This window comes from Tribolium castaneum, chromosome 5 (genome assembly GCF_031307605.1).
Source record: "Tribolium castaneum strain GA2 chromosome 5, icTriCast1.1, whole genome shotgun sequence".
Classification (NCBI taxonomy): Eukaryota; Metazoa; Arthropoda; class Insecta; order Coleoptera; family Tenebrionidae; genus Tribolium; species Tribolium castaneum.
Genome location: NC_087398.1, coordinates 3,439,871 through 3,454,596, shown reverse-complemented (window position 1 = coordinate 3,454,596; position 14,726 = coordinate 3,439,871). Strand labels below are relative to the sequence as shown.

Here is a 14,726-nt window from a genome sequence, read left to right as displayed (position 1 = left end):
GAGACTATAGATACGTTTATTACACTTCTTTGAAGAATTAAAGCATTAGAAAATTGATAAAACCGGACATAAGGCCCGGTTTTTTTTAATAATAAGTTATTCGTAATAGTACAGTTAGTTAAATTATATCGCAGAACAGTGTAAAAAACAACAAAATAAATTAACAATCGGAAGCGTTAAAATCGACTCCGCTTCCACTGGCGGGCCCCGACTTCTTGCCCCCGCGGGCCAGTCGGTCCAGTTCAGCTGCAGCATCGGAGCGCATAGTCGCCTTATCCAACGACTCGGGCCCCCCTGATTTATTCACTAGGGAATTCCCCGGACTCGACCCGGTTTTCTTATGCAACAACGAATTAAAGAAATTCGCCAACACCCCTTCCCCACCCGGCGTACTGACGACCTTGGACCCATCCAACTGCAAACAATCGAGTCCAGTTTGCGAAAAAACGCCCCCTTCTTATCCCCCCAAACAAAAAATTCACAAAACAGTACCCAAAAAACTCAACAAATGAAAGCGAATTTACCAGTGGTATTAGTCAACCAATTCCCCCAGTCATGCGGCACTTGTTAAAAACGAAATTAAAAACAGAAATGGACACAGAAATTTTGTTGAATTGTGAATTTTTACCTTCTTTGGGGAGCCTTGACTTGTTCTTACCGTTGCTTTTCCGAGCGGTGACGACCGTATGGGGGTTTCCCCGAGACGCGGCCCTTGGAGGTTGTTACCGCCAGCGAAGAGGATTTGCTGTTGGCGTGCAAGGAAAGCCTGCTCGTCTTCGGCCAAAAGCTCGGTTTCGCGGTTTATTGTCTGGAAATTGAATTGGGGGGTTTTGGGGATTGACAGTTGGCAGAAGGGCTACCTTTCGGGTCGCAGGCTGCACGATTATGTCCCGGAAGTAATCATCAGGCTTGCAAGTGTGCAAATTCTCGTACAGGATTCGGATTTTATTCATGTTATCCCAACCGGCCGGTCTAACAATTAATTTTTTTATCAGAAATTAAAAAAAAACTCGACTTACATAAAAACTGCGTCTTTTTCCACAACTAGAGCTGGCGTCCGGAACGGAAAACCGTAAATGCGATGAGTCAGATACTTGTATAACAAATCGCAGTTTTTATCCTCCTTTGCGCTCGTATAGAACAAAGCTGCTCCATACTGAAGACAAAACTTCCTAATCCACTGTTGCATAAAATCCAAATGCTCGTCCCTATAATCGTGCTCTTTTTCCAAAGTTTGAATATAATCAGTCTTTGTGACCACAACCACAATATCCAATCCCAGATTATTGGTCAAGGTGCCTTCCGGCAACGACGTTTGCTCCTCCAGACCGTCCTCCCCGTCCCCAAAATTCCGGGAGCTCCGCTTCATAGGGGAGGCCGGGTCAAGTTCGTCCCCCGGCTCCACGTACTCTTGCCACATCTTCACGATGTGTTGACGCCGGTTTTGGCGCAAGTCAACGTCCAGTTTTAACTTATCAAGATGGTCGGCTAAGACAGATGCCCAGTGTTGTAGCTGCTCGAGGATGCTCCAGGGCGCTGTCATGGTCACAGTGAGTATCACGAGGGTGTGCTGGAATGTCTCTTCATTCAGGGCGAACTTGAGGAGATCAGTGTGCCCCGGATCGCCGTCCAGCACCCATACGCTGAGACGGGTCTGATCTGGAAAAAATTCGAAAATTCAATAAAAAATGACCGGAATCGACACAAAAAAGGAGTAAAAAGTACAAACCATCCCTGTAATCATCCCGGACGTCAATGTAGGCGTACTCCAGCCCTGACCCCTTTTTGGGGTCCTCCACCCCTTGCAACTTCGCAACAATCGTGGTCTTGCCACACTCATTGTCCCCCAAGACCAGAACTTGCTTACAAGAGGGCAATTTCGGGTTACCGTTGTTCTGAACGTCACTCAAAATTTGGGACCTGGAAAGTTGGGTTAAGACGGTTCGTCACTGTCTGGACAGCTTGCCATAAGTTCTTTTTGCTATCATCGGTCGGTTTTGCAACTTCTTCCGGCATTTTCAACACTTTTTCCTTAAAATTATAACGGGTTTTGCTTGCAATGAACTGTAAACCGACTTGACAAGCTGACGTTAGTGTCCTTGAGGGATGACTCACTTGACAAAAAAATTTAATGCAAAAAACATTAGCGTTTAATTAAAAAATCAAAGGAAAAAGGTAATTTTTGTGTAAAACCCACATTATTTATCGTAAAATACATTTAATTCTCTGTGTTTTAAATCGTGAATTGCTGATGGCGAAGTGCTAAAGTGAAAGTAACCAGATTTTTGACAATTGACGTAGTGCGTACGATTTTTTGTTTGGTTAAAAATGTTATCGGGTGAAAATAGCTTTCGTGTGTAGTTTTTCAGTTTTCAATGTATTTACGTTGCGTACTTTTTGCTAAAAATGATTCTTGATGCACTTTTGGAGTACATCAGGGCTTGGTTTCCTCGAGACGAGTTGCCCCGCTCGGGTGGCTCTTCCCGCAAACGCAGGTAAAACAGCCCCATTGGTTTCCACCCCAGGCCTAAATCCCCAATTTCAGAGGTTCTGACACAAACAGTAACTTTAAAAGCCCCAAACAGAGAAAAATCCTTTCACCCATGGCCAGTAACATTTTGGAGGGTAAGTCCCCCGACAATTTGTTGTGGTTAAAATGACAGGTTTTGATTGAAGACGAGATTTTCACCCCGACTTTGCGTCCAAGACGGCACGAAACCGTGGTTTTGGACGACGAAGACGACATTCACGTTGCGAGTAAACCCATAGATATTAAAACATCGCGGAGAGCGAGCGAAAACCGGTGGGAAACCAGCACAGACGACTTGCGTTTCCTCAAAGCGATCAAGAGCACGACTGAGAAAAAATACGACGCGAAAAGGAACAATATGGAGTACATCACGCGGTTTTCCTCCAGTCATGAGCCCCACAACGGGGCTAAAAGCAAGTCGAGAGTGTCCTCCCCGAGACACAGGTCGGGCCAATCGACCGCCAATAACAGTTTCTCCACTCCTACCCTGAACTATTCGTTTAGATTAGACGATAAGAAGCGATACGAATTGTTGTTGGATAATGTGGCCAAGTTACAAAATTCCTGCTCGTTTAATAGCTCCTCCGCTTACGGGACTCCAGCCGGGTCCTTGTTTAATCGGTCACGGAGGCTGGTCGAACTGGCTAAGTCGCCGAATAAAAAGCCAGTTGAGGTGATTGATTTGACCGAAAATAAGAGGAGGCTTTCAACCAAAGATACAGTGATTAAAGTTTTGGATGATTTCGAGAGCGAAGTTATTGAAGATTCCGATTCTGATGTTGAGATTTTGCCAACTCCGCCGTCACCGAAACCTGATATTAAGGTGTCCCCAGTTAATAGCCTCAAAACTGTTGTCGATACGTCCAAGACAACAACGTCCAAGTGGCTACAGGATTTGTAAGTGTTTTTTTATTTAAAAAAATTGCGCTATTACATCAAAATTTTTACAATTTATTAATTCGGACGAATAATTTCATCAGATGTAGAAATTTCTTCACGCGATTTTCTCGGCATATTTCAATTATTTAAAATTTTATAAAAATCGCTTTCTTCATTAAGAAATTATTAAAGACAAACGAAAATAATTTTTGAACTTAAATGCTTCCTTACTAGTGGTAAATTTTTTAGTTTAGGGTTTCTTTTTGTCCCGATCTTTTCGCTACACTTTACTATAGATTTCAGATTTTAAATAAATCAATTTTTTATACGTGTACACGATTTTGCTATTCAAAGACACATTTTTAAATGTTTAGAATCGTATTTACCAACAATTTTATCGATTACTATGCGTTTACACAACCTCGACTTTTTTCTGTGAATTACACAGTCTGAAATGCTTTCCAAACATAATGTATCAAAATTAAAATAGTTATGTAATTACATTGTGTTTGTTATTATGTTATGATTAGCTGTAATTCTGCAGCGTAATCGTACTTATTGTTATTGCGTCTTTAAAATTTGCGAATTTCAAGTTCAGAGCGTTGTAGAAAATATTTCAATAGTCTAAATATAAAAACAAAATAAATATTCGGGGCTTCCCCATAAAGATACATTGTTTCAAGGTGCACTTCAGGTGCTTTTTGAATTGCGTTTTCTTCAAACACATGCTAAAAATTTCAGTGTTTATTGATATTTATCGTGTAGATCATTCTGCAACACAATAATGTGAAATAATGTCTCGAAAAATTTGCTTTATTGAAACGGCAAATTAAAAAAAAATAGAATTTTTTTGCTCCAAAATAAAGCTATTTTTTAAGAAATTGTTTTATATTATTATTCTCCACAAACATCACTTGATAAATAACAATAAATACTGAAAATTTAAGCTTGCATTTGAAGAAAATTCAATTCAAACTCTGATAATTTCCGAGAAAATCGCGTGGGGAAATTCGATTCTTTTAGATGTTATTTTTGGTAGTGGTGATATTGTTGTCCTGTCGCATTCTATATGTCAATACGCGCAGACAGTTTATTTTTTTTACAACTTTTTGGTGCTTTTTTGTGTCAGTGTCTCTCAATCAGTTCGCACGATGGGTAACATCTTCAGTATTTTTCTGTACTTTGGCCCCTCTCTCTGCTTTCCCCTAACCCTCTCTCTTAATTGTTTCTTCCAGTACCAAGAATCATGAACGCTTCCTCGAAGACAAATCGAAAGAGATTGAAACGTACGCGCAAAACTCATCCGCGCTGAACGAAATCAATCGCAATTTATTGATAAAATCCCTAACTAAAAAAGTCCAAGACTCGCTTGCCATCAAAGATGCGATTCTTCCGGTCGAGGTAGAGGAGGAAGAAATCGAGTTGCCGCCTTTGAGCGAGGAGCAGCTCCGTTTGGTAAAGAAGGCCTTTTCAGGCGACCCGAACGAAGTGCTCACGAAGAAATTCAACCTGAATGTGACCCGACGAGATATGCAGACGTTGTCCAACTTGAATTGGCTCAACGACAATGTGATCAATTTCTACATGAATTTGATTATGGAGAGAGGGACTGACTCGAAATGGCCGCGGACTTACGCCACCAACACGTTCTTCTACCAGAAGTTGTCAAGAAGTGGGCCGGATTCCCTGAAACGGTGGACGAGAAAAGTGGATATCTTCTCGTATGAGTTCATTTGTGTGCCCATACATTTGGGGATGCACTGGTGTATGGCGATAATCAATCTCAAGGAGAGGACGATCAAGTATTACGATAGCATGGGGAAATCAAATAATCAGTGCTTGAGCGCGTTGAAGAACTATCTCGAGTTCGAACATATGGACAAGAAGGGAGAGCCCTTCAGTACCGAGGATTTTGTCCTAGAGAATGTACAAGATATCCCGCAACAAATGAACGGGAGTGATTGTGGCATGTTTTCGTGTACCTTTGCCGAGTTTGCGACGAGGAAAGCGAGGTTTACTTTCCAGCAAGAGGACATGCCCTACTTAAGGAAGAAAATGGTAGTTGAAATAATGACTGGACAGTTGTTGATACAGTGAGGATCTTTTTACTTTTGTATACTTTTAGGCTTTAGATTGTTATATACAATTCACTTCATTTAATTAAAACTATAATTTATTGCCGTATGTTTTTGTATGAATGAACGAATGGTAAGTCTAAGTTTTTCAGTTATAATTACCTAAACCTATTGCGTAACTGTAAAGAAAATCTGTTTTTTAAATGAATAAAGTGTAGAAAATGTCTGTTCTTTTGATACCTAAATCCCGGAACAAGTTTAAAATACAATTCTGCAAGATTTTATGCATAAAAAAATGGTTTGAGGGGCAGAAAAAATCGTGTTTTAAACGTTTTATTCAAGAGTTGAGAAAAATGGTCAACTTTATTACAAGCTTATCATCATGTAGGTAGTTCCTTTCTTGCAATTTCGCGTAGGGAACCTTGTACAAGGCCTCATAGCTGCCCACGCCACCAAAAACTTGCGAAACTATATCCGTACTCCCATCAAAATGGTCCAAAATTGCGAATTTGTGTTTCTTGAAAAAATTGCTGCTAGGTCTGAGCTGAATGGCCAAATAATCGGGTAGGTGATTCGGGTAAAGCTGCAGACACAACTGGTGGCCTGAAAAAATCAAAATCACGAAAATAAATCAGAAGAGTGTGTGAAATAACCCAAAACGTAAAAATCGGCACTTCTGATGTGGACACCATTTTTGGGCAAGATAGAGTCAATCTCGGGGATTTCCCAATAATAAACGAACAGTTTTTCGCCTTTGTGGACATGAATGGTGTTGTTTAAATGATCGATTTCTGTACGAACCCACGAGGAGGTGTGGAAGACCTGTTCGGTCACACTTGTAATAGGATCATCGGTGGTGGAAACAGGGCCCCCAATTTTAAGACTTCTCTCTTCATAGTCGTAATAATCGTTTGTCCTGACTGTTTTACCGTCGCCCTCCAGTAGTTGCTTAATTATGCCCAGCTCAGCCAAAAGCTTTTCCTCCAATTCTTGGAACTTTAGTTCAATTTGCTCTAGAAAGCGCTTCTGATAGATTGCAAGAAAGTGTTAGAGACTTACTATAAGTGCAGACGCCCTTCAATTGCCTCTTAACCGTGGCATTTGCCGTCGTTTGCACCTCAGTGCTGTTTATCTGGCAAGTGGCGAATTGTGTGTCTTCGACCACATCGTCTTGGGTGAAAATGAGCGAAAAAATCGCGCTCAGAACGACAATACAACGGATCATTTCAGACTAGTGTAAAGTCCGGTGTTTTGTAATTTCCACCTAAAAATACCCCAGTTTGTTATCTTTCGAGTCTTCGTGGCCCAATTCCTAATATAAAGAGTGTTGCGTCAGGCGATTATGTCACTGTCAAAATTCCCGTGGGATGGACGAAGTTGAATCAGTTGAGATTTTAAACACAATCACATCGTATTTTGCAGCACAAGAAAAAATTTCTGGGACTGGGTGTTTACACACCCGTCTGGCTGTTCTACTACTACGTCTCCAAACAGTACGATTACGTCTACAGTAACAATTCATCAAACTATGAGGCTTTCGTTAATTTGAAACGCTTTGGAAGCTTCTATTTCACCGGCTGGAATTTTGTAAAAAATCAGACGAGTTTTCGAGTTTTTACCGATTTTTTCAGTCGGCTCAAGTTTATTTTCTGGTTATTGCAATCCTAGACGAATTGGCGCATTTGCTAGGAATCCCCCAAAGTGTGGATAAATATTTCGGGCTAGTTCGCCACTACCTTTTCACTGCCATTGTCTTCCCCTGTTCCATGATGGTTTCAGTCATGTTCTGGGGCCTGTATTTCGTAGACCGCGAGCTGGTTTTTCCCCGAACTTTGGACGAATTTTACCCGTCATGGATGACCCACAGTGTTCACTCTTTTATTATTCTACCCATCGTGACCGAAATTAATCTTCCAAAAAAACACGGTTACGAAATTACCGATTTCAATCACGCCTTTCCCGTGCTCACAGCTTTTATTGTCTCGTACGAAATCACGTAAGTTAGGAAGAAAAAAAAGTTTGATTTAAACACTCATTTGCAGATTATTAACCATTTATTTCGTATACGGGGTCTGGTTGTACCCCATTTTTAAATACTTGACGTGGCTGCAAAGACTTTCTTTTCTGGTAATCGTTTATGCGATTACAGTTTTGCTCCTCTATTTGGGAATTTTGATCCAAAATTTGAAAAAACCAAAGAAAGTCAAGATTGGAGACGGGGTTTAAAGTTTTGTATTTATTAAATAAAGTTTTTACTTTAAGATGTGATATATTTTGTTTGGTACTTTTGCCGATTTAAAAAGTAAATCGAAAGTAAAACAACAATTTTATGGGTGGGCCAGCGATTTTTTTGGTTGGTTCTCGAGCCCACCCCTAGTTCCGCCACTGTTGCAATGTTTTTTACTCCGTGCAAAAATTAAAGCTAGTGTTTGAAAGTGAACTTTATTTCTTATAAAGTACATGGAAATGGTAAGTTTTTTGTAATTAATGTGATTTAAGGCCGTTTGTTCGGTCTAATTGGAAAGAAAAAGAGGTCCAGTTGCGTATTTTTTGTTTGGGTTTGAAATGTGCGGGTCGCTCTGCCGGTAACGCGGTTTGTGCAGAGTCGCCACCACAATTCGGGCAAAACGTAACTTTTCCCCCGCTTTTGCGTCACACTTGTGTTGGCACCCTTTTCTCGCCCTCAGTCCATCCCTTATGACTGTTTCGTTCTGTCAAATGTGTCTAAAAGTGGTCTGAATTTCTCAAAAATAAACACTTTTGTGATGAGTAGTGTAAAGTTTTGCTAGTCCCCGGTGAAGGCACGCTCGACAACCTCAAAAACCGCCTCTTGACCTCAAAAAACCCGCGAAATCTGTCACTGTTCACCCAAAAAATGCCTCTGTTTGGAAAATCGCAAAAGAGCCCCACCGATATCGTGAAAGCCTTGAAGGAGGCGGTGAATGCGCTGGAAAAAGGCGAGAAGAAGGCGGAAAAGGCGCAAGAGGAAGTCAGCAAGAACCTGGTGCTGATCAAGAACATGTTGTATGGGACGTCCGATGCGGAGCCCCAGACGGACATAATAGTGGCCCAGCTGGCTCAGGAGCTGTACAACAGCAACTTGCTGCTGCTCCTGATCCAGAATCTGAATCGGATTGATTTTGAGGGGAAAAAGGACGTGGCCCAGGTGTTCAATAACATTCTGCGAAGGCAGATTGGCACGCGGTCTCCGACCGTGGAATACATCTGTACCAAGCCTGAGATTTTGTTCACGCTGATGTCAGGGTTGGTGTCCAGCGCCAAGGGGGCTGTTTGAGTGATTTTGCCTTTTTTCCAGGTACGAGTTGCAGGAAATCGCCCTGAATTGCGGGACGATGTTGCGCGAGTGCGCCCGCTATGAGGCCTTGGCCAAAATCATGCTTTATTCCGACGATTTCTACAATTTTTTTAGATACGTCGAAGTGTCGACTTTTGATATCGCCTCAGATGCGTTTTCTACGTTTAAGGTTGGCGTGTGGTGGGTTTTTTGGCGCGTTTTTCTCATCTCTGATTGTAGGAATTGTTGACGCGTCACAAAATCTTGTGTGCGGACTTTTTGGAAGTTAATTATGACAAAGTTTTCAGCCATTATCAACGACTCTTAAATTCCGAAAATTACGTCACTAGACGTCAAAGTTTGAAATTGCTCGGCGAATTACTTCTGGATAGACATAATTTCACTGTGAGTCATCATTTTTTTTCCGACTTTGTATCTTATCGTTTTTATCGGAACGAGTGCGGATTATGATATCAATGGATGAGTTTGTGGGTCAGTTTCTCCTCAATATAGAACGCAGTGTTGCCAACGTGCGATTTCTAACGCAAGTCGACCATGAAAAAGCTATTGATGACATGAACGGTTTTTTGCTGTTTTTAACTTAGCTTCTGCTAGAAGCCAAAGCACTAATGCTTGGTCATGAGATTCCAATGTAAAAGATTTTTTTCCAACATTTAAAACGTGTTTAAATCCCAGAACTTACAAAAATAATATTTTTGAGATAATTTTGTGATTTATTGGCTCACTTTTTAAGAAACTGGGCGCAATCATTGAGTTTTCCAGTTAAGCAAATGTTATTTAAAGCCAACAAATTTCCAAAACAATTTTTTCCTATGTCTGACTGCTCTTAAGTATGTTGCTTATCTGTATTTACTGAAATTGGTCTAAAATTGTTTATTTTTTTTTTTGGGCAAAATGCTGGTGTTTGGAAGTGTTGTTTTTGCAGGTGATGACGAGGTATATATCCAATCCAGACAATCTTAAACTTATGATGAATATGCTTAAGGAACGATCTAGGAACATCCAATTTGAAGCCTTCCATGTATTTAAGGTAGTGTTACACTTGTTGGGGGCCACTGACTGTTTCCTTCCGCAGGTGTTTGTGGCAAATCCCAACAAACCCAAGCCAATTTTGGACATTTTGCTCCGCAATCAAGACAAATTAGTAGACTTCTTGATGAAATTCCACACGGACCGGGCGGAAGACGAACAGTTTAACGACGAAAAAGCGTACCTCATTAGGCAAATTAAAGAACTAAGGCCGATGGCCGGGCATTAACAATTTTCCTATTAACATTTTTATTAATTATTATTGTTAAATATATATTTTTAATTTCAGCCGTTACCAAGATTTAAGCCCCAAGGACTCCCGTATCATTTAATTTCATTGACGTCCATTTTATTTGATTCTTTTACCTGAGCTGAGTTTCGCGCTCAAGCGATAATAAATCGAGTGATTTCGTTTGTAGTTGAGTTTAGGGTCGGTAAAAGTATAACTAAGTGTATTTATAATAATATATTTATACGGAGGAGATGTTAAGTGTTTAGTTTGGTAGGGAGCAGAACACGAACTGACTTTGCCTAAATCAAACCTGATGTTCTGCCGGTTGTCGTTTGTTTCGTTCCCCTTGCCCCCTTTTGTTGGCTTGTAGCAATAATTTCCGACTTAAGTGTACTTTGTTTTTATAAAAATAAGTCTAGTGGTTAGTTAGTTTAGTAATGAATTCTGTAAATCTATTAATTCAATTATAAAAACATAGTGGGGTGCCTATAAATGCTTATGGGTAGTTTTAAACCAATTAATCTTATTAGAAATTAAATGACCATCCATTGGGGAGTGGGCCGATTTTCGCCGGTTTTCGCGTGGGAAAACCGGGGAAGTGGCCAACGGCACTTGTGTAAATTAATGGAGGGCTGTAATTACTAATAGGATCTATTCTTAGCATACTTAAACTTAAAAAATGAAAATGATAGGATACCTAATACAATTCTAAATCTTATTGAAATTGAATAGTTTTATAAAAGAATTTCTATTCGAGGATAAAATTACTAAGGTGGATTGTTGTTTCGTTCCAGGAGGTGCGTTAGCGTTACATTTAGGCACTTGTTCAAATGTTCAAACACGAGTTGCGAAAGCGAAATTCTCTTTTTTCTACACGTTTTAGTTATGTATGTTATTGTATTTATTTTAAATTATATGATTTACACAGAAATTGGAAATACATTCTTTTAGATGATCGTGGTTTGAACTCGGCGCCCTTGTCACGCCACTACCAACCTGCGCGCCGCAACCTCCCAAGCACGCGTTATTTGCGTCGTTTAAAAAACAACAAAAATAATTCACGTGTTTGCCCAAGTGGGGCCCAAAAGCCGCGTTTTGTGCGCCCTCCTAATTAATCCCAGCGCTGATTGTGTTCGTAATCCCGTGTTTCGTCCCAGTGTTGTTAAATGCGTAGCAGGCCGTGAACTTTGCTCAGCAAATGGCTGTCAAAAAATCGCACCATGTTGTGAAGAAATAAAAACAATAATAATTCCGATTGCGTAACGCGTTGCGAAATAATCGTGTGAGTCCCGAATGCGTGAAAAGACGTGAAAATGCCTGCCCCCAAGCAGAGGAAAATCGCGCTGATGGGCTACCGCTCGGTGGGCAAGTCCTCGCTCAGCATGCAGTTCGTCGAGGGCAAGTTCCTGGAGTCGTACGACCCCACGATCGAGAACACGTTCAAGAAGTCGCTCCGGATCAACTCCACCGAGTACGAGCTCATCCTGGTGGACACCACCGGCCAGGACGAGTTCTCCATGTTCCCCTCGCAGTACAGCCTGGACGTGCACGGCTACGTCCTGGTGTACAGCATCGAGAACATGAAGTCGTTCGAGGTGGTCTCGGCCCTGTACAACAAGCTGGTGGACATCACCGGGAAGACGTACTTCCCCTCGGTGCTGGTGGGGAACAAGTCGGACATGTTCCAGTGCCGCGAGGTCTCGGCCGAGGAGGGCCGCAAGCTGGCGGAAAAGTGGAAAGCCACCTTCTTGGAGACCTCCGCCAAGCACAACATCGCCGTGGCCCAGGTGTTCCAGACGCTGCTCAACGATATCGAACGGGCCGACGGCAACGAGAAGCCCAGCTGTAGCATCAACTGATTAGCTAATTCAAAGACTGTTGTTATATTTTTAAAGTGGCATAGTTTTCTATCTATTTTTTTATATATACACTAATCTGGTCTGTGTTGAGGTGCACACCTGTGAGATTTGTCTATTAACCGATTTTTTTTCCTAGTTTAAGCGTAAGTGATGTAGGTTTTTAAGACGAAGTTCCCTTCATTCTATTGATGTACAAAATCATGTTTCGCAGATTTGGCGCCATTTATTGGGGGTGAATTATTTGTAGATTTTAAGTGTTAGCTCTGTTTGTATTTATTTCCGTTTATTCTAAGTAAATGAATTTTTTACGGTTTGAGGTTGACGTGCAATTTTCGGGACCTCAAAGATTTACATTTTCCCAGTGCTTTGCTTTTGTGCAAGTTGGACAAAGTTGTATTGGAAGGGCCGGGATTTGGACGACTTTGCGCAAAATGCAAACTAATTATCACTTTTTGTATAAATATAATTTTCATCTGTTACTGTGGTGTAAACTTAATTGTTTGTATTAATGTATGAAATACAGATATAAATGAATTGGATACTTTATTTCACGTGGGTTTTATTTACCAGGTCAGTCGTGACCAATTGACCGGAAATGACCTAACTTTAGGTAATTTGCTCACATCTAAATTGATTCGACTAATGATTGCACAATTGTGAGCATTTCCCAACTTTAAACTAGAAAAATAACATTTCCTGGCGATTACCGTTTGGCTAATCAATGATTCCATAAATTTCATCGCCTAAGTAGAAAAAACTGGACGAGTTAATTTAACAAAGTAAACACAAAGAGCGATAATAAAACTGATTTGTTGTCTCATTTAGGTCAGGCTTTATTGACGATTAAACCAAAGGTGATTTCATTAGAACCTTTTTATCGCTGACAATCACTTCTTAAATTCTCAAAATTCGTCTCAAATCATAATTTCAAATTAATAATACTTTGAAAAAGGGATCTACGTCGTTAAGAAGTGAGATTCTGGTTAATACTGCGCCGATCCACACTGAGATGGCGCCGCAAGTCAAATTTATTTGAATATTTTCGGAAAAACGCCAAAACACACGTTGCTTTGCTGGCACGATTGTGAAAGCATATTAAGCGCTAGATAAATGATGATATGCAAATAAAATCGTCCTAATTAATGCAATTATCCCCCCGACACCAATTTCCATAAGCAGCACTAAAATAAAAATTAATTAGACCGAGCGGCAACAAGCAAAGATTCCCTCCGTAATATGTTGTCCGTTATCGTCCCACGATCTCTGCTTTAGTGCTTATCTCTCCTCATTCATTTTTACAGCTGAGTTGTGAGTGTCCATTCATTACGCATTTTTCCCCTTTATAAAACGTAAAAACCGGTCACTACAGGGCGCAGATCCGGTCCGGGGGTTCACTGACTGAAACTCTTCTTCCTCGGAGGATCTTGTTATGCGTGCGGCGATTCGCACGTTTCCTGTTCGAAATGGTTTTATAATCAGCCGCATGACGGAGCGATCTTTAATTGGACTTGGGAAGCGCCGCTCTTTTTGCGAGCGATCGCCTAAGCCATAAAATTGGAAATTTATTTGCACCTCTTGCCTCGCAAAGAAATTTCCTGTCGGCTAATATCAAGTTTGTGCTTGTTTAGTTAAGGCTTGTTTTGTATGCACGCTGATCAGTCCGAAATCCCCGTTCCCGAGGGGCTGAACTGGCCCTCTACCGCAACCGACACGTGCGCCTGACGGATGCAGCTGCTCCCTGAATTTTTTTCCTTGCTCCTTGGGTTGCAGCAACCGTCAAATGCCGACATGGTAAAAGGACGTGATGCTTGTTGTTCGCAACCCCTTTTGTAGTCTGGCACGTGCGCGAGTGCCGGGATTCAAGGGCATTGGATTAGATCAAGACGCAGTAAAACAAGTTCATTTTATTTTGGAAAGTCCGGAGGTCAAATAAGCAAAGCAAATGAGCGGTTTAAATATTCTTTTGGAAATACAACACAAAAATAAACATATTAAAAAATAGGCGAATAACGAAATTGTTGTCTTTTCCTTGTGTAAATAAAATTATATAATGGAAAATATATTACAGAGTTTCAATATACTATCTACCTAATAATCCTTTAAGAATAAGTTTTGCAAATAAGTTGCAGTGCATTTTTTGTACTTAGTTTACACTGAACTCCAAAATTACGCAAAAATGCACCCGATGCAACCTAAAAGACACTTATTTGCTTAAATAACTTTATGAAATCGAAAAACATTTATATTTAGAAGTTATTTCCAGTGTAGTGAACACATAATACTATAGAATTAGTGTGACGTCAACAAATCCCAACGATCAATCACTTTGTTGTTTTCCTACTCAAAATTCATTTTATCTTTTAGACATGCAAGCAGTTTTAAGGTTAAACACTGCTGGAAATTGTCAAAAAATGAACAGTTTTTACATTCGAAAGGACAGATTTTGATGAGTTAAACTACAACAAAACAAACAAAAAAAATAAAAAATAGTATATTACACTCGTTTTATAAGACTTAATTGTGGCACTCATTCTACTGGAGTACTCCTTCGTCGTGCTCCAAAACCATTCGTGCCACAATAGAACGTCTTATAAAACATGTATAATAATATACTATTTCCTATCTCTCTGCTTTTCTTAACTGAAGCCAGACAACTTCTGATAATTTAAATTAGCTTCAATCTTCATTTTTTTGCCACACAAGATGTAAAGTTCAAAAAGTCTTCTAATTTTATTGAATACACATTAAAAGGAGGATTTTTTACAATTTCTAATAAAATTAGCCCAGTCGTTATATTAAAAAATTA

At 40.3% G+C, this 14,726-nt stretch overlaps 6 protein-coding genes across 8 annotated transcripts; 4 read left to right on the top strand and 2 right to left on the bottom strand.

The window, feature by feature from the left end:
* Window positions 1-2: 2 nt before the first annotated feature.
* On the bottom strand, window positions 3-2,159 carry Dlic (Dynein light intermediate chain). 2 transcript variants are annotated; one of them, XM_963435.4, is made up of 6 exons: window positions 1,967-2,159; window positions 1,730-1,920; window positions 1,020-1,659; window positions 861-972; window positions 629-808; window positions 3-415 (listed from the first exon to the last, which is right to left on the bottom strand). In XM_963435.4, the coding sequence occupies exons 1-6, from the start codon at window positions 2,014-2,016 to the stop codon at window positions 161-163; spliced, it is 1,428 nt and encodes a 475-aa protein (XP_968528.1). In that variant the 5' UTR covers window positions 2,017-2,159; the 3' UTR covers window positions 3-160. The 2 variants fall into 2 exon arrangements, with proteins under 2 accessions (XP_968528.1, XP_008194237.1); XM_008196015.3 differs by having other exon boundaries at window positions 659-808.
* Window positions 2,160-2,235: 76 nt separating this feature from the next.
* Window positions 2,236-5,708, top strand: LOC103313244 (sentrin-specific protease). Its single transcript, XM_008196021.3, has 4 exons — window positions 2,236-2,495; window positions 2,546-2,625; window positions 2,677-3,427; window positions 4,645-5,708. Exons 1-4 carry the CDS (start codon window positions 2,407-2,409, stop codon window positions 5,504-5,506), a joined length of 1,782 nt encoding a protein of 593 aa, XP_008194243.1. The 5' UTR covers window positions 2,236-2,406; the 3' UTR covers window positions 5,507-5,708.
* Window positions 5,709-5,801: 93 nt separating this feature from the next.
* On the bottom strand, window positions 5,802-6,709 carry LOC103313245 (hypothetical protein). Its single transcript, XM_008196022.3, has 3 exons — window positions 6,544-6,709; window positions 6,138-6,497; window positions 5,802-6,087 (listed from the first exon to the last, which is right to left on the bottom strand). The coding sequence occupies exons 1-3, from the start codon at window positions 6,707-6,709 to the stop codon at window positions 5,822-5,824; spliced, it is 792 nt and encodes a 263-aa protein (XP_008194244.1). The 3' UTR covers window positions 5,802-5,821.
* Window positions 6,710-6,753: 44 nt separating this feature from the next.
* On the top strand, window positions 6,754-7,752 carry LOC100141816 (androgen-dependent TFPI-regulating protein). 2 transcript variants are annotated; one of them, XM_064356592.1, is made up of 4 exons: window positions 6,754-6,860; window positions 6,907-7,071; window positions 7,116-7,468; window positions 7,527-7,752. In XM_064356592.1, the coding sequence occupies exons 1-4, from the start codon at window positions 6,852-6,854 to the stop codon at window positions 7,708-7,710; spliced, it is 711 nt and encodes a 236-aa protein (XP_064212662.1). In that variant the 5' UTR covers window positions 6,754-6,851; the 3' UTR covers window positions 7,711-7,752. The 2 variants fall into 2 exon arrangements, with proteins under 2 accessions (XP_064212662.1, XP_064212661.1); XM_064356591.1 differs by having other exon boundaries at window positions 7,116-7,480.
* A 378-nt stretch (window positions 7,753-8,130) lies between these two features.
* On the top strand, window positions 8,131-11,017 carry Mo25. Its single transcript, XM_963660.5, has 5 exons — window positions 8,131-8,748; window positions 8,801-8,969; window positions 9,020-9,184; window positions 9,726-9,830; window positions 9,876-11,017. Exons 1-5 carry the CDS (start codon window positions 8,360-8,362, stop codon window positions 10,056-10,058), a joined length of 1,011 nt encoding a protein of 336 aa, XP_968753.2. The 5' UTR covers window positions 8,131-8,359; the 3' UTR covers window positions 10,059-11,017.
* Window positions 11,018-11,058: 41 nt separating this feature from the next.
* Window positions 11,059-12,466, top strand: LOC657265 (GTP-binding protein Rheb homolog). Its single transcript, XM_963733.4, has one exon. The coding sequence runs from the start codon at window positions 11,375-11,377 to the stop codon at window positions 11,918-11,920; it is 546 nt and encodes a 181-aa protein (XP_968826.1). The 5' UTR covers window positions 11,059-11,374; the 3' UTR covers window positions 11,921-12,466.
* Window positions 12,467-14,726: the final 2,260 nt, after the last annotated feature.

Excerpts from the sequence above, each read along its gene's own strand:
- LOC103313244 (XM_008196021.3), top strand. The coding sequence starts at position 2,407 with ATGATTCTTGATGCACTTTTGGAGTACATCAGGGCTTGGTTTCCTCGA. Across the intron at positions 2,626-2,676 it reads GGCCAGTAACATTTTGGAGG|ACGAGATTTTCACCCCGACT; the intron begins GTAAGTCCCCCG and ends TTTTGATTGAAG. Across the intron at positions 3,428-4,644 it reads TCCAAGTGGCTACAGGATTT|TACCAAGAATCATGAACGCT; the intron begins GTAAGTGTTTTT and ends TGTTTCTTCCAG.
- LOC657265 (XM_963733.4), top strand. The coding sequence starts at position 11,375 with ATGCCTGCCCCCAAGCAGAGGAAAATCGCGCTGATGGGCTACCGCTCG.
- Mo25 (XM_963660.5), top strand. The coding sequence starts at position 8,360 with ATGCCTCTGTTTGGAAAATCGCAAAAGAGCCCCACCGATATCGTGAAA. Across the intron at positions 8,749-8,800 it reads TTGTTCACGCTGATGTCAGG|GTACGAGTTGCAGGAAATCG; the intron begins GTTGGTGTCCAG and ends CCTTTTTTCCAG. Across the intron at positions 8,970-9,019 it reads ATGCGTTTTCTACGTTTAAG|GAATTGTTGACGCGTCACAA; the intron begins GTTGGCGTGTGG and ends CTCTGATTGTAG.
- Dlic (XM_963435.4), bottom strand. The coding sequence starts at position 2,016 with ATGCCGGAAGAAGTTGCAAAACCGACCGATGATAGCAAAAAGAACTTA. Across the intron at positions 1,921-1,966 it reads GATAGCAAAAAGAACTTATG|GTCCCAAATTTTGAGTGACG; the intron begins GCAAGCTGTCCA and ends CCAACTTTCCAG. Across the intron at positions 973-1,019 it reads GAAAAAGACGCAGTTTTTAT|ACCGGCCGGTTGGGATAACA; the intron begins GTAAGTCGAGTT and ends ATTAATTGTTAG.
- LOC103313245 (XM_008196022.3), bottom strand. The coding sequence starts at position 6,709 with ATGATCCGTTGTATTGTCGTTCTGAGCGCGATTTTTTCGCTCATTTTC. Across the intron at positions 6,498-6,543 it reads GAAGGGCGTCTGCACTTATA|AGCAAATTGAACTAAAGTTC; the intron begins GTAAGTCTCTAA and ends AGCGCTTTCTAG. Across the intron at positions 6,088-6,137 it reads TGCCGATTTTTACGTTTTGG|GCCACCAGTTGTGTCTGCAG; the intron begins GTTATTTCACAC and ends TGATTTTTTCAG.
- LOC100141816 (XM_064356591.1), top strand. Across the intron at positions 7,072-7,115 it reads ATTTCACCGGCTGGAATTTT|TCGGCTCAAGTTTATTTTCT; the intron begins GTAAAAAATCAG and ends CGATTTTTTCAG. Across the intron at positions 7,481-7,526 it reads ATTGTCTCGTACGAAATCAC|ATTATTAACCATTTATTTCG; the intron begins GTAAGTTAGGAA and ends ACTCATTTGCAG.